The sequence below is a fragment of the Malania oleifera genome, chromosome 8 (genome assembly GCF_029873635.1).
Source record: "Malania oleifera isolate guangnan ecotype guangnan chromosome 8, ASM2987363v1, whole genome shotgun sequence".
Lineage (NCBI taxonomy): Eukaryota > Viridiplantae > Streptophyta > Magnoliopsida > Santalales > Ximeniaceae > Malania > Malania oleifera.
In genome coordinates, this window is record NC_080424.1 from 64,493,857 (window position 1) to 64,519,780 (window position 25,924).

A 25,924-nucleotide genomic window follows, 5' to 3' on the forward strand; every position below is an offset into this window, starting at 1 on the left:
ATGTATATAAATTAAATTTTATGAAATAATTCTTTTTGAACTTGATGTGTCATAAAAGAATCATTGTAGACACAAATATCAGGGTTCATGGTTTGTGATTGAATAAATATATACTCAAATGAAGATGTAAGATTTAACTCTTGCTGACATTAGAATATTTAGTATGTGGTTTGAGGTCAGCATGGCTAAAGAGGGCAGAGAGACCAAGATTCTATTTGAATTTTCTCTTCCCGAATTCTATTGCAAAAAGAATATAAGCAATACAAGATAGCATGAAAACAAACGCCGCGTCTTACAAATTTTATTACACATTTGTGGTAACCTTCAATACAAATTTTATGTAACATTTTATAAAAATCTACATAAATTCCAAGCTTCTTAATAGGGTCAGGGTCACTGTCACTTCTTGGAGGAGGGAGGGGCTTCTAAGCGAAGGTAGTCATACATGATCCCCTGGAAAGGGCTGACGCATCTGGGTTGTGTCAAGTATATGGTATTATCCCCCACCAGCAGCAGCGCTCCTGAAATGTCCACACTGTACAGCCAGTACAGCCCATGAATGCCATGCCTTGCAATTGCATTGTCTCTCCCGATCAGCCCACTCGAAAACAGAGGACGATTTGCCTTTGGGTCATTAACCCGAACCTTTTACAAAGTTAAATTCGATTAATGCAGCTAAAATTTAAATATTAAAATGAAATGCATGACGAGAAATTGTAAAGGAAATGGGGAAGCATCACAGGCAGTTTATGTACCTGTAATTCAGCAAGAGCGGCCGATGCAAGTGCCACTCGCAGTTTGTAGGTTCCGTCCTGATCCACCGTATCAAGTTTGAACTTAATTTGCCAGGTTGTTCCCTGGTAAGTGTTATCCTTTTTCCTGTAATGCAAGAAGGCTTTTATTTCCTGATAAATATTTTAATCATCATACTAGCTTATTGTCACGGCCTTGGACCTTTCCCTAAGCCAACCATACTGGCACTTAGCAATATTCACACCTACTATGATGCTAAGTCAGCTCAACCTGCTAGATGGACACCAAGAGAGAGCTAGAGAGTTTGAGAGAATGAAGACTCTTATATTGCTTGGAGAATGCTTTACAACACTTAGATGTTTTGAGGGTTTGTGTGTTGTTTGGCCAAATGAGACCTCCCCCTATTTATACACTTCCACCTCCTCAATGGACAGTGGTGATCAATTTGAATCAACGGCCTAAATTTATCTTCTAGACTCTTCATCTAGATATTTACAAGAAAGGTTCTAGCATATGTACATTCCAATACAATATAGAAATATCTAGTAAGTCCTACTATACTCTAGGACACTCTAGAGAGTTCTCCACAGTTCTTGATCACTCTAGGATACTCTGAAGAGTTCTTCATAAATCCAGAGTGTTCTAGATTCTTCTTTACTTTAGCCTCTTAAAATTTCCTGTACTCGTGGGTGTTACATTATGCTTATTAATGTTCATTCGCACCAGAAAATATAGATGAAATGTGGTTGTAGATCTCATTCTTTTTCTTATTGCAATCTATAAAAAAAATTGTTCAAACAAAAAAGAAAAGTGGAGCCATCATCACATAGCAAGCACCCAGGAACCCATTCACCCACTCAGAAAGCAGGAAACCCGCGATACAGCTTAACTATATGGTTTATATACTCTCCTCAATCCTGTTCAGATTTCTACTGAAGTTCAACAATTCATTTAATGATGAATAGAAGTGATATACAATTTAAAGGAAACCGGCATTCGAACCTGGTAACCTGAGCAAAGAACCAATCTTTTCTATAGTCACTGACGCCAACTGTATAAACCAAGTCTCCATCAGGATATAACTCTGCATATTTCTCCCACAATCCATACTGCCTGAACCTGTTCATGCAAGAAGATATCACAAACACCTTTTTTTGAAATAAATAAATAAATTGGACAACAGATGGCTCAGGCATAACATAAATTGTCCTGCTGCTAATTCTGAGACACTTAGTGCAGTAACCTGGGGATGGGAATGGGGGGGCAGGGGATGACCATTTGAAGAATAGGGTGGGTGGGTCAAATTTGCTCTATTGTCGTTTATTATATACATTTTTGACTTCTTGACAGCGGCAGTAGCCGGCAGTGGCACTAACCTGTCAGGATGATTGACAAAAAGTCTGTTAATATACTTTGGATTAGGATCAGGAATATAGAACTCTGCAGCAGAACGATCAGGGATGCCAATTTCCCACAATGTGGGCCCATCTCTTGGAGGCTCATAGACAAGATCACCCATATCAATATCACCACCTGTTTTGCATGGTAATCAAATCGTAAAATGTTTAGAATGCCACAGAAGAATATATAAGTTCAATAAGTAGTGAGAGAACAAGACCTGAGGTTATGTTGATGTCAGCATCAAATTGGTAATCTCCAATTAATCCAGGGACCCATGCATAAAGATTATAGTTGCCTGTACGTATGTCATTAATGGAGAAACAGCCCTGCTCATCAGCTCTGGTCCAGAATTGGTAGTCCTGAGAAGAGAAGTTGTGAACGTTACTCTTATATATAGTGTGTAACAGGTTTGCAACAAAACATTTCACATTTAGGGTTCAACTCATTGAAGAACTGAGACAATAATCAACTTGTTTAAATGAGAAATTACTGAAAGATATTGGCACAACTAGGAACAGATTTAGGGGGTCTTATCTAATTGTGCTAGCTGTGGTCAGTGAGTCCTACATCCATTGTTGATTTTATTAAAAAGACGCTGTCAGGATTTTGAATGATTGGCTTAGAAATTTTTTTAAAAAACAAAAGTTCAACCAAAATCACCTTGCATTCTCTTTGCCATGATCCAGCAGCTCCTGGTGGGGCTAACCCTACATAAGCACCATTTGCTGATATATAGTTGTCGCTAATATACCTGGACAAATATTATTACAACACTTCAGCAAACATTATCTAAAATGGGCACTATGATAAAAGATGAAATAAAAGATTTCAAAAACAGTGTCATGCACGCGATATTCAACCTCAACAAACCATGCATTAATTTCTTTTAAGCAGTTAAAATTTCATCATCTACAGAATTATCTTTTGCATTAAATTTTGTAAGTTGTGTGCACACTACAGAGTGTACTAACATAAACATTTATTCCTAATACTCTAAATTATGACTCTGGTGTTCCTTCAACATTCACCAACTGAAATAAATCTAGTTTTTTCACAAAATATTGCTGGCTACACCAAAATGATTGTTTAGAATGTTTAGTATTGGAAAACCTAATCATAACTATATAGGTTTCCTTCTCTAGTTATAATGTGCCATGTACATTACTATAACCATCATACCCTCAATAGCTCATGCTTATTAACACACAACAGTAATAGTAAATAATTGAGATTAAATAACCAACAACTAGTACCCTTCCAGCTTGAGCAAAGGCTTTTTTTTTTTTCTTTTAAAGATTAGATAAATATAATAACAAAAAAGCAAAGTACAATGAAAGGAGAACAAGATGTCCTACTAGGAGATAAAACACAAGCACAAACAATTACAGTAGAGCTGTCCTCCAACCCCTTCGCAGGTTGAGCAACAAGAAGAATCCACAATGCAGCAAATCCCTCTCGATCCAAAGAGTCTACAACGCAGCAAAAACCGTGCATCTCCACAAAGCTCTTCCCTTTCTAGTTTTTCTAAATCCCCAATGTCTCAACTGAGAAATCCCCCATGACCCAAGGAGCCACCCAACCTTCACCAAAACAAAAGAAAAGAGCATTCCAAAGATGGTGTGCCACTCAACAGTGAAGGAAAAGGTGTGCTTTCATTTCATCGGACTAACAGCACATGGAGCACATGTCGGGATTAAGGGCCTTATAAGGTCGTCTGCTGTGTAACAAGTGGTGTATTAAGCCCATTGAGAGACAATAAAAAATAAGCATCTAAATCTTAAAAAGAGCCTTTGGGTCTGTTTAATATTGTTTTTGTTACTGATTTTTGTATGGTGAAAAATAGATTATGAAAACATGTTTGCTTACGTTGTTAGTTTTCTTTTTCTATTGTTTGCGGAAAAACTAAAACCAAATTTTATGGTTTTTAGTTGTTATCATAACTTGTTGCCAGAATATTTTAGTATCCATAACTAATTTCTTTTAGATTAAATCATTCATTTTATACAAACTTTTTAATTAAATTAGAATTAAATGATCATAGAATTTAAAGTATAACTAAAATAAAAATGTCCAAAAAATTTGAAAAAAAAATTAAAAAAATGCAAAGTTATTTATAGGATATTTTTACTATTTTTTTAATAGAATAAAATTGTTCTAGTAAGGTGAATTTTGAAATATAATTATCAAGTAAAATAATCAAAATAATTTTTATTTTATTATAGTATTTTAAATTTGTATTATTTTGTACTTCTATTATTTTAATCATATTTTTTAATGGTCATTTGATTCCAAGGGAAAAAAATGAGTACTTGTTTAATCAAGTTTTTAATTTGTTTTAATTTTAGAAATAACAGATTGCTAGTTTTCAGTTTTTAGTTTCTATTTTTAGTTTTTAGTTTTTATTTTTGGTCTTCGTTTTCAAAATTTTTGATAGGGATACCAATGGCCCCTTAAGACTCCCAAATAATGTGGTTCTAGGGAAAATGAATGGTGGAAGGAGTTTTTTAAGAGGAAAAAGAATTTTAGTAGGAAAGAGACCTAAAGAATCCCCCTCCTAAACTCTCTCATCTCCCCTAGTTGAAGGAACAAAAGAATCCAAAACATTAAGCAAACTGGTGAGTTTGTAAACCTCTCTTTCATTTGAGATTCCTAGAAAAATGGAAATCAACCCCCACCCCCCCCCCCCCCCCCCCGCCCCCCAAAAAAAAAAAGAAAAGAAAAAGTTATCATATGCTCCTAACATGTTACAAATGGATTTAACATGAGCATCCAATAGAGCTTAATGAATAAATCAGCAAGTTAGAATTCAGACTTCACATAAATGTTGTGATGAGCTTCTACACAAGTTTCTCACAAACAACGTGACAATCAAGTTCAATATGTTACACCTTCTAATGAAAGACTAGGTTGGAGGCACCATGTATAGCATTTTGATTTTCACTCATCAACCCTGTTGTAAAGTTAGAGATGGAGGAGAGAAGAAATAAAGAGAAAAGGAGAAGAGAAGAAAAAAAAGAAGAGAGTAAGAGAAAGGTGGAGGCAGTAGTATCCTAGAGAGTTACGTACAGCTCCAGGTCTGCCCTCTTATATATTTATAATATTAAAATTCTTAAGGACAAAAATACCCACACTCACAACCTATTTCTTGAAATAACCTATTCTCTTCCAACACTCCCCCTCAAGCTGGAGGTGTATAAATATCACCCAACCCCAGCTTGTCACAACCATTAGACAAGACAGGCTTAAATAGAGGCTTTGTGAAAACATCGCCCGACTGATCCATATATTTCACAAAAGGAGTTCTCAGGACCTTCTTCAACACATCTCTCACAAAATGACAGTCAACTTCAATGTTCTTTGTCCTCTCATGGAATATTGGACCACTAGCGACATAGATGGCAGCTTGATGATAACAAAACATATCCATTGGCTTTGTGACCGAAAACACCATCTATGGCATAAGAGATTTTAGCCACACAAGCTCACTCACAGTATGAGTTGTAGCTCAGTATTCTGCTTCAGCACTAGATCTTACTACAGTTGTTTGTCCAGCCCAATCTGCATCAGAATATCTCATGATCTCACTATTTTTATTACATTTATATATCAAACCTTCGATAAGAGAGCCTTGAGCCTTTGAGATACCGCAAAATCCTACAAACAACACCCAACGTGGTTGTTTAGGATTTTCCATATACTGACTCACCACCCCTACTGCAAAGATATGTCAGGTCTAGCAATAGTCAAGTAGATCAACTTGCCAACCAACTGCCTACATTGATGCTTGTCCTCAAATTCCGGTCCAACATCCTAGACAACTTCATGTTAGGATCCATAGGAGTATCAGTTGGCTTAGCTCCTAAAAAACCAGTCTCACTTAGCAAGCCCAAGGTATATTTTCACTGAGATAGACTCAACCCTTTCCTACACCATACAATCTCAATACCAAGAAAGCAATGCAAAGTACCCAATTCCTTAATTTGAAAGCCACTGTTTAACATCTGCAATCCGACTTTGGTCACTGCCAGTGATGATGATATCATCAACATAAACTACTAGAATTACTACACCTGCGTCTAATTTGCAGACAAATCCCGAATCATCAGAATAGCACTAGATGAAGCCAAATGTAGAGACGACAACATTAAATTTGTCAAGCCAAGCTTGAGGAGACTACTTAAGACCATAAATGGACTCATGAAATCACCAAACTTTGCCATCCTCCCCCTAAACAACATACCCTAGAGGTTGCTCCATGTATACTTCTTCCTGCAAATCTCCATATAAAAAGGCATTCTTCATATCCAACTATAGCAAGGGCCAATCAAAATTAATTACCAACGAGATCAACACACAAACATAGTTTGGTGAAGCAACAAGAGAGAAGTTCTCAAAATAATTAATACCCTATGTTTAGGTGTACCTCTTTGCAACCAATCGAGCCTCAAAATCATTCAATAGGGTCATCGGGAAGATATTTAATAGTGTAGACCCAATGACACTTAACCAATTCCTTACCAGGAGAAAGATCCACCAAGTTCCATGTCCCTCAAGTAATCAAAGCACCTATTTCTACATCCATTGCATGCTACACTTTAACATGCGATGAAGGAGCAGAAACAAAGGAAATAGAATACATAGAAGGTGAAGAACTGAAAGATAATGAGCAATAGGATAGGATAAGTAACTGAAGACCACGTACATGCTCAAGTAACTTTCCGCTGAGCAATGGGCAAATCCAAGTCACAGTGGGATGGATCTCTAGAATCAGAAGTCAAAATAGTGATGGTCAGAAGTGGCAGCTGCTTGGTGGTAGTGATTTCTGTGCTTGCTTTCCATCATTCACAACCCCCTCAATTGTTCATCTTTGTCTGTATTTTATGGATTTGGAAGAGGAACTGAAGATTTTTGGAGAGGGATAATGGAAGGAACCAGAGGATCAGCACACGAGGGGGGATAAAAAATCGTTGATGAACTCAAAATAGATTCATTCAAGGAGGGCCCTGCACTAGACAAATAAGGTGTCCATTCAAAAAAAGGTAACATCTGCACTAACATGTTTCCTGCAGGAGTGGGGATCATAACATTTATAATCTTTATGAGATCTCGAGTATCTAACAAAGACACATTTAATAGCACGAGGAGAGAACTTGTCCTGTCCAATATGTGGAACATGAACAAAACAACAGCAACCAAAGACACAAGGCATGACAAAAAACATGGATGTTTTTGGATACACAATGGAGAAGGGTTTTTGTCCCCCCTAGAACATTAGAGGGCATACTACCAAGCCAAAAAAAAGCTATAAGAAAAGCATCAATCCAAAAATTTTTAAGAGCATGCATATAAAGAAGGAGAGACAATGCTATGTCAAGTAAATGTCTATTTTTCCTTTCAGAAACTCCATTTTGCCGAGGGGTATTATCAGGTATGTACACATGATGTTTGATGAATAATTTCTTTGGCTAAGGCAAAAAGATTTAAGCTCATTTTGAACTAGTTCAAGTGCATTATCAGATTGAAAATTTTGATTACCAATGCCAAACTGAGTTTCTATTTCTTGGTAGAATGGAGTAAATAGATTCAAAAATTCCAACCTATCTTTTAACAAAAAAATCTATATCATACACGAAAAGTCATCTACAAAGGACACAAAATATTGAGGACCACTCAAATTCTTGACTCTATACGGACTCCATATATCGAAATGCATAAGAGAAAACAAGGATTTACTACAAGACTCAATTCTAGACAGAAAAGATGTCCTGACATGCTTTCCCAACTAACATGCAGTATGCTCAAAACAAGAAATAGACTTGAAAATGGGAAAAACTTGTTGTACATTTTGAAAGGATGGATGACCCAAACAAGTATGTCACTAATCAAGGGAAAGACCATGAGTAGAAATTGAGGAAGCAGTATGACAAGAATTGGATCGACTACCACCACCATTGAAATAGAACAAGTTGTCCTTCTCAAGCCCTCCACCAACCCTCTTCTTCGTTTGGACATCTTGAATATCACAATGAGAAGAAACGAATGTCACAAAATAATTATGAGATTTTGTTAGTTGACTAATTGATGATAAATTCAAGGTTATATATAAGAAAAAGAAAAAAAGGCATAGAAGGAAATGAGAGAATATTGCCACAACGAGAAACTGAACCATCAGCAAGGGTAACCTTACAGTGTAAAGTAGTGGGTTTCAAAGACTGATGTCATATAGGAGGAGGCACCAGAATCAATAACCCAGGATGAAGAGGATGAAGAGGCAAGAAGCCCGATTGTATCTGAATGAGCCACAATATCATTAGACGTAGAATAATTTTGAGTTCGTCATGGTAGAGAAGAAAAACAGCGCACAAATGGAAAACCATACTTGAGCTTCGGATCAATGTCCCCAGAAGCAAGGAGTACGCCGGCATGTTCCAACGAGAACACCTATTTGTTGAAAGGTGCGGATAAAATTGTTATACTCTTCTCCGGACAAGGTAGATGAATATGATGTACTCAACCCCCTAGTGGAGTGGCTAGGTGCACTTGAACTTTCAACAATGGGGGCACCCTCAGCATCAAACTTATTAGCCCAAGTTGATTTCCTGTGGAGATCCCAACGGCGATGTTTAGCTCCTCCCATATACCCTTCAAAGTGCTATAATACTCGCTAATGGACCTATCTTGGTCATATTTGAAAACTTTTCATAGAGGTCAAAAATACAAGTTTGATTTTTATCAGAGAATATTTCATGAAGATCATCCCATACAGCCTTGGCTGTCCTATGAAACATCACATTCGCAGCAATTCATGGCTCCATGCTATTCCACAGCCACACAAGCAGTATATCATTCTCTTTCATCCAATCTTCATAATCATTGGAGTCACATGGGGAAGAATGCAACAAATACTTGCACTTCCCTTTCGCATTAATATACACACGCACTGCCTGAGACCACAACAGGTACTTTGAGGATCCAATCAATTTGATCACCATGATCTATAAATTAACAGTATCAGCTGAAGCTCTCGCTATACAAGCCATCAAAACCACCCCCTATACACTACAATCAGCCCGCACCAGCATCGAGAATGAATAATGCAGCAACTATAAAGAATCAGGCAGCACACAAAGGCATAACGGGCACTTTATAAACTACATGGTAACACAGCAGATGCAGGAATTGTTGCTGGCAGCAACTAGAAGAAAGTGCAAAGTCATTGAACACCAACTGAAACCACCGGCAACTGAAACAAGATTGAGAGCAAGCAATCCCGAACATGTAAAATTAAAACAGCTTTCATCACAGCAACACGACCCAGAACTGCAGAACAGCACAGGCAGTCCCAAAACAGAGCATAACTGCTTCACAACACCAAACCACCATAAACAGACAGCATCCTATCAAGGATGCTGCACAGCCAAAACACGAGGAAGAAGAGTCCCTAAGTGACACTCAAACCAATCAGAAAATCAGATTTGGGAATTAATTAGGGGGAGATAAGATAAAAAACGAAAAACGGAGTATCTAAAGAAACAACTGTGATAAATTAGACTTAAAGGTGATTAATGCTCTGATTCCATGTTGTAAAGTTAGAGATGGAGGAGAGGAGAAGAAAAGAACAGAAGAAGAAAATAAGAAAAAGGAGGAGGCAGCAGTATCCTGGAAAGTTACGTACTGCTCCAGGTCTGCTCTCATATATATTAATAATAATAAAATTCTTAAGTACAAAAACACCCCCACTCACACAACCTAATTGCAAAACAACCTATTCTCTTCTAACAAACTCTAAAGGCTGAGAATGTGGAAAACAAACTTCTTCCAATATGTTCTTTAGCCAAGCTCACGTATATTATGTCATGGCCCCATGTTCTGACTTAGCACTCCATCGCAGTGTAACAATTCTTTTTTCTTACTCTTCGAGAATACTAGGTTACCACCAACAAATACGCAATACTCAGCTGTGGATCTTCAGTCATAAGGTAGCCTAACCTAATCCGCATCTATACATCCATGAATACGGATATGATCCCAATCCTAGCATGTTCCTGGTGCACTTTTGAGGCATCATTAGACATTAATGACAACATCCGAGTAACTTGTTTGAGAATCAAGAAAATGGTTCAAAACACTTCCTGTGAAAGATACATTTGATTGTGACTGTGAGGTAGTTTCACTTCTCAAGAGGTAGTTTCACTTCTCAAAAAGTCGCTGATATTGTCCAAGGTTAGCAGGCAAATCAACCATATCTGGTAGTAATCCACTATTAGGACCAATAAAGTGTATTAAGGGGTTTTATCACAATCTCATCTAAAAGATCTAGAAGATACTTCCTTTGTGACAAAACGATTCCCATACAAGACAAAGAAAATCTTACCATTCCATCCTAGCCATAACTCCAAAAACTTCCGCACCCTAGTCCATTTAATCGACACCCAATACAGAATATTCCCATTCAGACCTCTTTAAGAACCCCTAACCAACCAAACAACATTTGGAAGACCATTGGCAAACCAGAAAACTGCCTCTTTTGGAAGTTTAATCCATCTATTCCACGTAGGATTTTACTTGAGCACAAATAGAAACCGGATATCTCTTATCATGTCCAATCTCAAATTGAAGGTCTTCCCTTTGATCTAAATTGTGAACTTTGACATCTCCTATTACATTCGAAGCTATAGGGAGATTCACGCACGCGCGCGCTCGCGCGCGCGTGTGTGTGTGTGAGAGAGAGAGAGAGAGAGAGAGAGAGAGAGAATGTTGTTTCACATGAGAGAGGAAAGACATAGCGAGAGTCATCATTATGAATTTACTTGTAATCAACAAAATCCTATTAGTCGCAATATGGCAATAAATTTTGGAGTAATCTACCACACATCACTAAAGGCCGAATTGAAGCACACTTGAATTGAAACTACAAGGTCAGGTTTTAAGAGATTGCTTCAAAACATAAAAGGTTTCTTTTTAGACAATACAGAAATGTTGACTCCCTTTAAGCAACAAACCTAGGTGGTTGCTCCATATATAGACCTCTTTATAAGGATCACCTTCTAGGCATTCTTCACATATAACTAACGTAGAGAGCAATGCCACATGTTGGCTAAGGAGACAAACAAATGAACCAAGGCACGTTTGGCGACCAGTGAGAATGTGTGAGAATAATCCATACTATACACCTAGGTATATCCTTTGGCAACAAGATGGGTCTTTAGATGAGCAAAGGAATCATCACAAATGACCTAGTGTCATTTTGCTGCGGCGACGACTGCATCTCTTCAACCTTTGCAAGTACTCCATCGATAATTTTAGAGATAAATTTGGGAAGAGCTCTTGATATAGTACTACCAAAATATTAATATGAAGGCAACAAATCATAGCAAACAAAATTGGAGACTAGATGTTGAGTAAATGCATGAGATTGGATGTTGGGTACATGCGTGAGATTGGATGTTGGGTACACGTGCATTGACCTTTATGAACAACAAAGATAAACATCTTAAGAAACAAAATCATTAGATGAGGAAATCAAAGGCATAGTAGTAGAAATTGGAGGAGGCTCTCCTCCCTTGAGTTGTTGCCATGTGTACACTTGACAATTAGGATGATCTTGGTGAATAGTAGGACTCAAATAGAAGAGGCAAGATGATGCTTGGGCAGAAATAAAGGGCCAAAATTTCTAAGGTTAGGCGAAGGAAGGGACTCATCAAGGTCAGCAAGGCTCAAGGAATTAGATTAGTATGGTGTATCTCAAATAAGGTAACAACAATACATAAATAAATAAATAAATAATAAATGCAAGGTAGGACTATAACAATGATACCCCTTTTAAGTGCATAAGTTGCCCAGAAAAATACATTTGATAGCATGAGGTCCCAACTTACCCACTTCTAGAGTTACCCTATGGAAAAAGACACAACACACACCCCAAAATATTGGTGAGAATAAAGAAGCATTCGAGAAGAGAACAGAGTAGGGTATCTTACCACCTAGAACAAAGGATGGTATTTTGTTGATAAAAGAGCAATCCATGAGCATGTAATCACCCAAGGGACATTCATCTAATACAAGTATGAGTGACTTTCCTTTTACAACTTCATTCTTTTGTGGAGAGTAGGCATAAGATGATTATGAATCATACCAAATTTAGTTGTATAGGTAGTCAATTGGGTTGTTTTGAAGAAAATCAAATTGAATATTCATTTTACTAAAAAAAAAAAAAGGCAAAAAAGATATGAATTAACTAAGAATAATATTTTATTAAATAAAGCCAAGTCATCCTTGAGTAATCCTCTACAAAAGTGATAAAATACTGGAAACTCAACTTTGACACAATTTGGCTAGGACTCCAGACATCAAAGTGTACTGACATGAAAGGACTCATTTATCTACCACTTGTTTATTGACCAAGGAAGCAAATGGAATACAATAATGCTTTACCTGAAGAGAATCGTACTCAAGACTAAACATAGAATTCAAATTAGGAACCACATATATTAACTAGTCCAATGAAGGATGACCAAGGTGACAATGGATTTGAATTGGAGTAACAGCATTAGTGCAACCAAAGGGGATAGCAAGTATTAAAGCCCATCAACCCCATGTCCTTCATGAACGCTTCAAATTCTTAATGACAATAGAGTAAGGGACAATGTTATAGAACAATTCATGAATTCTATAATCTTGCAACCCACATATTAAAGAGAAACTTAGGAATATATAAAACAGAAGAAAAAAAGATAGAGGTAGTAGGATATACTATCCCTAATTCCCTAATGGTAGTAGTGGACCCATCAACAAGGGTATCACGAGATAAGTACTCAAAATATGAAGGGTGGAAAAGAAATTGGTTATAGCTATCATATTATTAGTTTCGGTCGTGGTGTAATAGTTGCTACGATTGCAAACATTACGCAATGGGTAGCGGTCACCGCATCCATGAATTAATTTTTTTTCCATTAGCAAACTTCTTATTAACATATCTATTCATATATTTTGATCCCAAAATCCTTACAGTAATGCTTTAAATGATTTTTAGTAAACTTTAATCAATTTAAATATAACATATACTGATATACTACAAGTATAGGATGTCATGTTGGTCACTTTAGTTGCTATTAGCAAGAAAAAGCATGCATTTGCTAATTTTCACTACTTTATTGATTATAAGTGAAATTCAAACTAGGAAATCATAAATATAAAGAAATATAAAATATAGAATGCCATCTTCTATAAAGTCTTTAATGGAATTTTTTTCCATCCAAGAAATAAATTATCGAATTTAATATGTTAAACAAGGAAAAAAAAATGCACACGATAGAAATTATTTTAGTCTCCAAACTAGGTGTAAGAAAAACAAAAGAAAAAATAAAACTGAAAGAACTTAAAATACAAATATATGCAATTGAATGAGAGAAAAAGCTGGGTTTATTTTAATGGTAATTATTGAAAAATGCATACTAAAGGGAAAAGAAAAATGCATACTAAATTTCAAGGAAAATAAACACAAAAATGATTTTTTTTTTTTTTAAATCACCAACTAAACAAACCAACTTAAAATTGATTATGCTTCAAAAAAGGGGGAAAAAAAGAAGGGGGGGGGGGGGGGGGAACACAAAAACCAATTTTGGTCATTCATAGCTAGTATGGCACTATAACGGTTTGTAACGAACTAACTTTCTTGATAAGACTCTAGGGTTTTATCATGGAGAAATTGGGAAAATTTACAGAAAGGAAAATATTAAGAGAAAATAGGATTTGATCACTTTGAGGTGATCTAACTCCGAATTAGCCAAATGCTATGAACTATGTTATTGCTTGCTTGATTGCTTGAAAGCCAAAAGCCCCATAGGGGTCACATATATATAGGGATGAGAAACTTAATCCTATTAGGACTGTAAAACATCCCCTCGAATCTTAGTTGATTTTGGAATCCTAACAAACATGAAATAATCCTAACATTAAATAGAATCCCAATGGATTTGGGAATCGTAACACATTAGAAATCCCAATTGATTTGGGAATCGAAACAACATTAACTAATCCTAATGATATCTTAATTGATTTCGGAATCATCCTATTAATTAGAAATCCCAATTTATTTGGGAATCCTAACATTCCCGCCTAGTTCAAATCAGCCTTGTGCATTGTCCTCAAGGCTGAGTAGCAATAAATCGAGAATCTCTCCACTTTGTAGCTACATGCACAATGGCTAGCATCTCTTTGTCAATCAGAAAAAACCTTATTGGTAAAAGCAATGGGGCGTCTGTCTTGCATTAAAATTGCACCATGCCAACACTAGATGCATCAAACTTAATGATGAACACCTTATTGAAATTTGGCAAGGCAAGAATTGGTGTGGTGGACATTGCGTGCTTAAATGTGAAAAAGGTTTGCTTAGCTTCACTCCATTTGAGTACATCCTTTTTCAATAGAACGGTCAACGAGGCGCTAATCGTTCCATAATCCTTGACAAACTTGCGGTAGTATCTAGTCAATCCCAAAAATCCTTGCAACATTTTTATTGTTTGTAGGATAGGCCAGTATGTCATCACTTTTATTTTAGAAGGGTAAACTTAAACTCCTTGGGAAATAGTATGCCCAAGGTATTCCACGTGCAGTCGAGCAAAACTGCATTTAGATTTCTTGATGGACAGATGATGCTCATGAAGAGTGGTGAGTATAGTTCGCAATTGACCTAAATGATCTGGCAATAGAAGAATGTGGTGATCATCTGTTTTCTAGGGTAGCAATCCCTATGGCTCCACAAATAAGTCAAAAAATTCTAAAATAAGAGAGTTCATCCTAGCTAGATTGATGTTGTAACTCCTCTGGTACTCAAAGTTGTACCAAGTAACTATGCTGCTCCTTTAAGGAGCTTCTCTATACAATGGCTTGAAACTGTAATGATATTACCACAATGTTTGCCTTTAAGAGTCAAGCTCTAGCCATTCACAACGAACTTGATAACCAGTTTAAAGAAATTCCAAACTATATCACCTAAAGTCCTTTACCATTCAATACCCAAAACCACTTCATAGTCTTCTAGTGACAACAAAAAGAAATCAACATACAACCCATGATTTTTCATGGTAAGTTTAACCTTTGAAAACTTGCTCTGACATGTCAAGGTCCTTCCATCTGCAACCCTCACATCAAACTTTTCACATTGTTCCATAGGATATGCTAGTTGTTTAGCAATTTTAGTGTCCATGAAATTATTAAAGCTACCCATATCAATTAAGATAGTAACCCGCTAATTTTCATGGTTTAAGGATTAGCATAATCAACTAAAGCATGAATTGAAAAAGTGATAGATTCATCATTATCATCATATTCCACACCTTCCTTATTTGAATAAGGGGAGTCATCCACAACCTCTTCTGGCTCCTCCAATGGTTCCAAGGTCTTAAATTTGATTTCGACTCAAATTTCGAAGCTCCTAAAGTATGGAAATTTCGATTTCAATTTGAAAAAATAACAAAAATTAGTAGTAAAGCATGGAATTCTTTGTGAAACTTTAGAAATGGTTAACAAACATATTAATATAAGTTTTAGGACTAATATATTACAAATTAAATGCATCTATGTTTTGTATGAGGTGGAAAAGTTGTATAATAGTATGTGTATCAAACTTATTTGTAAGATAATGTACATTAAACATATTTAATTAATACAAATGAAATTCATAAATTATTTAAATATTATTTATTATACAAATAATGGCAATTTAGACATGAATGGTTAAATAAAATGTTACTGCAAGTTTATTTTTTCATATAATTTCAAAAGCACTTGTAATAATCTTTTCTTTCAATAAAATAAATTAAGACAGAAATTTCACTTCACTCCTAAATTTCTCATTTGAATTCTGACGAAATTTCATCGTATAGTTAAAATTTTGACAAGTTTCACTAAAGTTTCGAGATTTCAATAAATTTCAGATGATTCGTTGAGATTTCGATGGAAACTATGCAAGACGAAAATTGACTACCATTTCGATTTCAAGGGTGATGGAAATCGGAAATTTCGACGGAAATTTCAACAATTTCGTGGAAATTTAAGACCATGACTAGTTCATTCATCAAGAGTCATCTTTTTTTTCTTTTTTTTTTTTTTTGCAATAGTGCCCTCTATGCCACTTTTCATCGCAATGCCAGCACAAACCTTTTGTCATTCGCTCTTTAAGTTGCTCCTAAGTCAATCATTTGGTAGAAGGATTACAAGGAGCAGGTGGTGTGATATTGCTGCTAACATTCTGCTTGCTAATGGTCTTGTTAGAGTGACATTGTTCTTCACCCAACTTCTCTTCTTCTAACCATGCAAAGGAAATTGCAGCAATCATAGTTCGTGGCCGACGCACTTTGACCTCATGCTGAATATCAGGTAGGAGACCTTCAATAAAAGTACCCATGAATTGGCTTTCATTCCAAATCCAATCTTTGGTCTTGTTAGATAGCCACTCCAATCGTGTTTGACACTCCAAGACAGTGCTAGTTTGGCGTATTTTAGCAAGCTCTCCATCAATATTCTCATATCCAGTGGGCCCAAATCGGCCAAGTAATCCAGAAACAAATTCTGCCCATGAAGGCATTCTATAACGAGCCTCAAACCAATCATACCATTGAATAGCATCGCCATCCAGATTAATAGAAGAAATCTGAACTTTAGATACTTCAGGAGTGTGATGAAAGCGAAAGTATTTTTCAGCCCTAGAAACCCAATTGGTAGGGTCATCACTGTCCCACCAAGGAAATTCCACCTTCATACGAAAAGGACCATGATCACGCTCTCCTTGGTAACCTCCTTCAGGCATGTACAGTTGCTCCCTATGATTAGCGGATGTAGAGACATCATATTCTCTCTCTTTATAGGCAGATGTACTAAGCAGTTTAGATAGCAATGCCTGGATCTCTCCAAAATGAGACTTAAACATATTGCTAAGTTCAGCCTTTAGCCTAGTTTCCATCTGGGATTTTTCTGAATTTTCTGAGGTCATTGCATATCAGTGAAGATCAAGAATTCCAAGATCTTGCTTTTGTCAACGGGTTAATGGCATCCACAAGAACGCCGGCTCTGATACCAAATGGTAAGACCCTGAGGTTTTATCACAGAGAAATTGGGGAAATTTAAAGAAGGGAAAATAGTAAGAGAAAACAGGGTTTGATCACTTTTGAGGGGATTTGCCTCCAAATTAACCAAAGGCTATGAATTATGTTATTGCTTGCTTGATTGCTTGAATGCCAAAAGCCCCGTAGGGGTCACATATATATGGTAGAGAAACTTACTCCTATTAACCTAACCGAGCAAGAGATGGCAATGGGAAAAGAAGCTTGTTGGGATGTCTAATACTACAATAACCTTGAATACTCTTCCTCTGAAACAAACACGTTGCTTCCCATTTGCTGAACCAAGAAAAATGGAATTAGTGGTGGCTGCATTGGCAACACGTGAGGTTTTTGGAAAGATACCAACATTGCTCAATTGTACGACTATCTCGTCCACAATGAGTATGTATGCTTGTGTGAGGTGCCCCTACCATGTCAATCCCTTCTACTGTGACAACTCAAAGCTACTCTTTTTGAAAACCAGAACCAACTTGCGTACAAAATTAGTTTCTTAGAGCTAGAAGGAAAAATACTCAAACCAGGGGCTGAGGAATGGGTGTTACAGGAAGCATGAAAGACATGAGAATAAGGATACCAACTTTGTGCTACTTTGCGCTACCCATAATCAAGAATCAAACTACATTGAGCTTAGGTACCATACGCACCAGGGCCCAAAGGATTGTCATCTACTTCCTCTTCTTTTGCATCTCATTGAAATGAACTGTTATGGGTTGCAATTGCACGATGCTGAATTTCAAGTGGATGCGCTTCATCACTGCAGAGTACTAGTGACACTCACATCTCCCATTTGTAACTGCATGTATTCCAGAAAGAGATCATACATATGATTAATGTTACTCAAGTATAAGAGTTTGACATAATCCCACATCTTTTTGCACACATCCAAATGCATGCACATCTGAGCAGTCTAGGGTTTCATCACATTCCACATTTGGAATCAACGCATCTTCATGAACCCATACTTCTCTCCATTTGTCATCACTGAGCCAGACTGAAACAGGTGTTCAAATTTTCCTACATCAGTAAAATAGATCTTTGACAGCCTTGGACCACTCCATATAATTCTTTCCAACTTCTCAATAGTTATCTGCAGCAATGATGAAGGGAACATACTTCCGACATTCATGGATTCCATGCCAAAGATCACAAACAAGACCAACAACTAAAAAGGTAAACAAGTGGAACAACCACAAACAAGATGAATAACCAAAACGAATTACAAATAAACTGACATAACACTGCCACAGCCCCAAGGATATCAGCAACCACAGACTGACATACATACAAACTATCATGGGTATCAAACAATCAATAATGAAGTGCTGAGTGAATAACAGAAAAAAAGGTTCAATCTTTGAACAAAGAACATGACCCACAACTTGATATTATGACTTGTAGAGGGATTGAAGCCCAGGGAAAACAGATCGTACCAAACAAGTCAACAAAGCCTCACCCTCATGTGCTGGTACATGGAGTTAGGGCAGTCGGCCTTCATCTGGCACATGAGGGCGCGTGGATGGACCTCTATCGATGAAATTTCAGAAGGCTATAGGTGGACGATGTCTGTGGGTAATTGTGAGGTCAAATCTAGAGGGGTTCTTATGGTTCTGAACTGGTAGTAGAATCCAGGACTTTTCCCGGCAACTGCTGGACTTGTTTTAGGCCTATGGTGGTAAGAATGACCCTACTACGGTGGCAGACATGCATATGCTTATGAGGTTTAGGGCTTGATTTGGCAGTGGCTGTGTCACTTAGGGTTTAGGTCTTGGGATCACTCTGTAAGCCTATAATACCATGTTGAAGATGTTTAGTAAATTGGAAAACTTATAATGTGTCTCACGTGCATTAGAATGACCATCACACCCTTACCAAATCATTCTTACTAACACACAACAGCAATACCATATAACCAAAACTAAATAACCAGTAGCCGGCAACACTGATAATGAATTTTCAACTTAAATTGATAGCTTGTACGTTGTTTGTTATAATGACAACTTAGCAAGATTTGAATCCAACCCAGTTAAAACTAGACTCAAAGAAGATAAGAAAAAGCTAAAAAACATGTACAAACCTGTCCCAGATTAATAATCTGCCGCTAATATTACCACGTTGATCTGATGAGGGAAAATCTTCAGAAGCTGGGAAACTGTAAGGCCAGCTTTGGATTTCGATTGCCGTCTGAAAATTAAATTTCCATCAATGCTAGTCCATAAAAATAGGTACATGTCAATTGCATTATATATTCCATATTAATGAAGAAAACAGCTATTTTTATTTTTAGTTTGTAGACAAGACCTGGATTTTGGCATCATCCCAAAGCGAAAGTGGGTCATCTCCATACAACCCAGAATTAAGATAGATAAAAACGGGGCCAAAAACTTTCTTCCATGGCTCACCCGCTTCAAATTTTGGCACTAGGTCATCTCCCGCATAATGAGCGCTGAGAAACATCTGATGAAGCAATTTTGATTGTTTCAATGCAATTAGAGAGTGTCACAATGCTGATATAGTAAATATTATCTTTTCAATATCTATCATGACCAAGAATCCAGAATGGCAGTTCAAATGAATGTCTAATAAGAGATTAGTCACTTACTGCAAGGGTTGTAGGGCCCACATGGGAACTCAAGTTCTGTTTGAGGGGCCCACCAGATCTGTATTCATCACTGGGTGTGATTTGCCAGAACCCAACAGGTGGGTTGAAGCACATCCACCCATGGACTCGAAGATCTTTGTTCTCACAAGAGTACTGGTACTTGTCATCCACCTATGCATTAAGAAATCAATTAGCACCAAATGGATTAGCCATGTTAGCTTAAGAGGAAATTAGACCCACAAACTCAATGGCCTTATTTAGCAAATCAACTAAACAATTGAAACACTGAAGGTAAACATTGTATAATTAGTACCTCTCCTTTGAGTTCTGGCTCCGAAGGATTGACAAGTAGAACAGCTTCCGGATAGGCCAGGGCTTGGCATCTTGCAGGCAAGCGGTCATCAGGCAGGGGCATAAATCTTCTCCTGTTGTCCGCTACAGCCATGTAGTGGAACCTATTTGCACAAAATAATCAATTGTCATTGTATGCAAATGTAATTTGGTAAGTGGATTAATAGGGTTGTAAGCACCTCAATCTAGACCCAACCCCCTTGTCAACTCCAATCCATTGTAACCTTTCCATTGCAAATAATGGCTTGTGACCTTTATAGAAAAAGTTAACAGCCAAGTTCACCAAGAGCTTTGGAAGCCATCTAAACCCTTTAGCTTTTTTCCCTTTTTTTTTTTACGACCCAGGAACTCCGGACCATCACCAAGCCACATTGAACCTCATGGTGCGGCACTAAACCCAGGGGATGTTTAGCACACCCCACTACCAACATCCCAGTAAATTCTTGAGTCTGATCTCAGGGTAAGCAGGCTTGAACCCTCGAGTGGTAGACAAGGCCCTCACCTTACCACCTGAGCAACCCCAAGGGGGTTTCATCTAACCTTTTAGTTACCTAGAAAATTTTCTTTTAAGTTTGATGTAGGTGAATCCAATGATTTTTGAAATATGGAAGGGTAATCAATAGGAATGAAAGACTAGAAGAATAATCTTCTTTTTATAAGTATCATGATGGACTTGTACAAACTACATGGATGGACTGCATAGCCAGAAAGGATTTCTGATCACATGTTATCCACTTTGGAGTCCCACACATTCTCTTTGAAAAAGGTAAATGAGTCTCTCCCCTAGATTGTGAAATTGACCAACACCATCAAGCTTGCATGTGCACAATTAAAATTAATTATTAGAACTGTTAAAGCTTGATATACATTGTTGGCCCACAACCTAATAGTTTAAGCTTTTATGTAAAGTGGTAATCCAACATGGCATCAAAGTTGGTTACCCCGAGGTCTTGGGTTCAAGTCTTGTTGTCCGCGTTTATTGTTTGGTGTTTAAAAATTATTATTCCTTGTAATGGATGTTATTTATCTTTCATATATCTCTCCCCGTGTTGTTGGTCTGCACATGCGGGGGAGTGCTAAATCTCGATATACATTGTTGGCCCATAACCTAATAGCTTAAGCTTTTAGGTAAAGTGGAAATCTAACAATTACATTATATATGCATTCTTGCAAGAAGTCAAAATTAGCAGTGCACGCCGAGATTTGGCCATAGAGACACATGGAGGGGATGTTCCAAAGAGTCTTGGTTTGGTGAGCGTGAATTAAGGGTTGCTAAAGGGGACCTTAATCCCTTAGCCTTTTCCTAAGCTACACAAATGCCTGCCACGTGTCATTTGTTGCATATGTGTTCTTTTCTCCCACTCTAAGTATGTGTCATGACCTTATTGGCCCAATAATTTGTCACTTTTCCATTAGTTGAAATGTGATTGGCATTCTCTTACTGGAGGATGACATCTCACACCCTTTTAGCCTTTCTCCTACCCCAATCCCTCACTTTGGACTTGCACTAGTTCAGGGAATCCCTCCTACCATCATTTTCTTTTTATCAGCAAAGAGAAATTATATAAAACAAAGCATCAAGGGGATGCCACCCAAGTACAAAGAAACAACAAGAAAGAAGCACCCCTTACTGAAAAGTGTCAAGAAAATCAAGGTTTTGTTGCATACAAGTAGAGGATGTACAAAGAAACAATGAGAAAGAAACACCCCTCCGGCTATCATAACACCTTCAATTTCCACTGTCCACACTCGAGTTTCGTGGGAACTGCACAATTATCCTCTTTAGGTCCCATCCAGAACATCTATTACCTGTATGCAACAAAACCTCTCCTCCCCTCTCAAGAACCTCCTCCACAAAAAACTAAGGCAACTTTTTACTGTTCTTAGCTTAATGTTTGCCCAATATCTAATAAAAGAAATTGAAGAGAAGTGTTTACTTGTCTTTTCGGAGCTTGAAAGCAATCCTTGTTTCACCAAGACTGAAAGCAGGCCATTCCTTCAGGTGTTCATAAATGGCATAGGAGTAAAAGCCAGATGAACCACGAAGCATTATAAACCTAGGGAATTAACATAACCACAACCATCATTATCATCATTAATCAACATTTACATGAAGCAATTATATTTAAGATTTAAGGTAGGACCTTTTGTCTATATTTAGAGGGGCAAACTTTCCCTTTAGGGAGGGATCCCATGTTCTTCTGAAAGAGAGCTCTACCTGCTCCTCATTTTCCACTATAATCCTGAATTCCGTTCCTTTGATCCTGGAAAATAATTAGTTTTAATTATGGAATATCTTAAGTATAAACACGGAATATATATTAAACACTGCTACAATTCAAAAGAATAGAGGAAGAATTCATATTTTTTTAAGTAAAGTTATGCAGACATGACTTGGGACAGTGAGAAGAGAACAGATCAGGCTTTCTTTCCAAGAAAACCTAAAATCTAATGGGCATGAAAAAATCAAAGACTAATAGAAATTTAAAAAAAAAATTATAATTTTCTGAATAACGCAGAAAAAAATGACAGGTCTAAAACAAAAAATCTGTAAAGTAAGCACATAGTGACATTAGTCATGTTATGGAATCATTCAAAATAATTCTTTTTGGATAAGTTAGAATGATTCAGAATAATGCAGGTAATTCAAATATAATTTTTAATAAGTTGTACTTTGGCGCAGACATGAATTGGGGGCTAAGAGAACTGATCAGTCATTCTTTGTGAGAAAACCTATTACCTAATGGGAGTGAAAAAATTAAAGCCTAAGAGGAATGAAAAATTTTAGAAATTTCTGAATAATCCAGGATAAAATGACTGGTCTAAAAGAAGTTAGTAGTAATGTGAGCACCTAGGATATTAGTCACATTATGGAATCATTCAGAATAATTTTTTAGAAAAGTGGAAAAGATCTAAACACAACACACACATATATATTATAAGTTAGAATGATTCAGAATAGTAAACGTATGCATATAATTTTAAATTAAATTTTATATTCAAAATTATTCTTGCTATTCATGAATAAAGGAATGCAAGATAAACTAACTTGCACACAAATACTACCCAAATTGCACACAGTTGTTTAGGTGCCTCTAAGCCTTTGCTTTCAGGATATTTTAAAGAGTCTCATCTGTGCAGCTAGATCAGTGAGAACTGTAAAACAAAGTATTCATCTCTATAATTGATTAACAAACCCAAAACAACTTTTCCAATCATCTTTTCTCATGAATCATATTTCCAAAAAAACCTCCTTCATACCTCTCAAATTTTGCACATTTTCAAATAATAACTAACTCTTCAAAATAAGGAAAAATATGTAATAATGTATTTTACGAATTAATCTTCACACTTACTCACGGGAAAGAGGATGTCTTCATCTATACTTTTGGGACAGGATTCAGTATTTGACCTCATTGTGGGTTTTTGCAACAGATTGTTTCAGAAGAGTCGCTTTTTAAATTTACATCATGATTGGCGGGTAGGGACGCATTGATATTTTTTGTTTTTTGTTTGTTTATCTTCTAAGTTTATCTTCTAAGGAAGACTTCTTATGCTTCTTTTTCTACTTATTATTCTCAGTAATAAAATCTCTTCTTTGCTGATTGAAAACAATCTTCACACTTTCAACCAACCCACTTCCCTTTTTTTTCCAGGTACAGCAGTTTCTAAAACATCTTCATCATTTGCCGTCTCTTACAAAATAGGAAATGGATAAACTAATTTTAAATTTGAATTCCTAAAATATCTCCACATGCACGTAGTGCATGCCCAAGGCTTGTATATATGAAAATGGGCTTGAGGAGAGATTATTATACCCTTTACTTTCTGGATATTTCAGTGCAACACTGATTTTCCCATGTTTGGCAATCTAACCAATGGATGAAATAAAAACATTTTACTAGACATGAAAATTCTTCTGGTGAGATTAACTATTAATTTCTGGATATTGTTCAGTTTATAAACATTCATTTTCATAAATGCGGACAGTCTAACTCTAATCCATGCATAAAAGAAAAAGATTTCTCAGGTATGAAAATTGGCTTGAGATTATTTTTCATATTGTAGATATGAGAGAGAGAGAGAGAGAGAGAGAGAGAGAGAGCATACACATCAAAGGTTCCTGTAGTCACTGGATCATTCCAGACAATATCCCAGTACCTATTTAATCCATCAAATGAATTCAGGCTAATTAACTAAAGAATTGTAAGTGAAAGCTAATCTTTTAGATAGCATCAGCTAAAAAGATAAGGCCATAATTTTTAAGATAATGTGTGTGGCAGAAAATCTTCCCCACCCTGGCCAAACATGACTCTGGTTTGCACTGAACAAATGAGTGCTTTAAAGTGCATTTAATTCCAACATTTCAGGTCCAAACTACCCATTAGGCTATTAAGCCTTCCTTCTTTACATACATTGTCATTTAATGTCAATGTATAAGGGTTTTTTTTTAATAATTCACAGCTACTCTGCACTTGAACATCAAAAAAAATTTGGCAGGAAAATAGAAAGAAAAAATAAAAGGAAATGTATGTAGTGCCATGTACCCTCTATTATTTTCGTCATTCAAAACTTCAAGCAAATTTTCAATTCCATTATATCGGATTCCAGTGACAATTCCCTCTGGATTTGACAGTGTGACTTGAACTATGCCATTATCCAACATCACCTGCAGAGAAACACACGCAATGAAGCAGAACCCATCAATTCTAATCTTTCATATATTTGGATACACCTCTATATTTTGTTTGTTCTCATTCAATTTTGACCATATCTCTTCTATGAACAAGAGCATAGGCCTAACAGAAACCAAAAACTAGTACGATATCTTTCTATTTCAAAAACATTCTTGACGATGAATTCCTGCATATGCAATAATAAGAAAAATTATCTACTAAAGTTCATCAACCATTGCTGAATGTCGTGAATGAATTCAACAAATGCCACACCAAGACACTAAAGCAGAAGCTTAATCTAAAAGTTTAATTTCGCGGCAATTTGGAAAACACTAAACAACTACATTAACGTACCGTACATTAGTCATGAAAAACTCTAAATTAACTAAATAGTTAGAAGGAAAAAAAAAACCCAAATTTACACGAGGGATTTACACTTACATGGCGGTCCTCTTGAATGTACAATTGAACCCCCAGAGGCGCCATCGATCCCAGAAAATATCAACGCAGCTTCTGAAGCAGCAGTGAATTTCTGAAAACAAATTGAAATGGTGAAAATATCAGCAGACCAGCGACGATTATGAGAAGAAATTAGCGACTGTTGATCTCTAACCTTGCCGCGATCGGTGTGGAGAGGATTTAACGAATTGGAAGACATATTAATACGGGTTTGTGCTGGTTTTCTTGAACTAAATACGAAGCATTCGCCTCTTTTCACACACTGTTCGTTGTTGGCTCTTCAGTCTCTTTCCTTATTCGCCAACACCGTTTGGTGATACGAATGGAGGTGGGCGTGCAAGGGTCGCAATATAAAGTGGGCGGAGCACTATAAAGTTAAGCAATCATATAACTCTTATATTGCAAAACTATGAAACTATTTTTAATGATGATTTTTACCCACGAAATATGTTGTGTTCCTTTGACGACGACGACTTTTCCCGACGAGAATCTAAGGTTTTGGACGATTGCACCTTTGCACGGCAGCCAAAATGTTACTTTTTGTCATGCCCATACAAGGATGG

The 25,924-nt window shown here is 36.7% G+C and overlaps 1 protein-coding gene across 1 annotated transcript; it reads right to left on the reverse strand.

Moving 5' to 3' along the window:
• Positions 1–212: 212 nt before the first annotated feature.
• On the reverse strand, positions 213–25,571 carry LOC131162413 (uncharacterized). Its single transcript, XM_058118861.1, has 16 exons — positions 25,516–25,571; positions 25,344–25,434; positions 24,774–24,895; positions 24,337–24,387; positions 22,371–22,490; positions 22,164–22,283; positions 20,189–20,330; positions 19,876–20,046; positions 19,575–19,730; positions 19,351–19,457; positions 2,815–2,905; positions 2,372–2,513; positions 2,130–2,286; positions 1,756–1,872; positions 756–879; positions 213–645 (listed from the first exon to the last, which is right to left on the reverse strand). The coding sequence occupies exons 2-16, from the start codon at positions 25,386–25,388 to the stop codon at positions 400–402; spliced, it is 1,911 nt and encodes a 636-aa protein (XP_057974844.1). The 5' UTR covers positions 25,389–25,434; positions 25,516–25,571; the 3' UTR covers positions 213–399.
• Between the last annotated feature and the right edge of the window lie 353 nt (positions 25,572–25,924).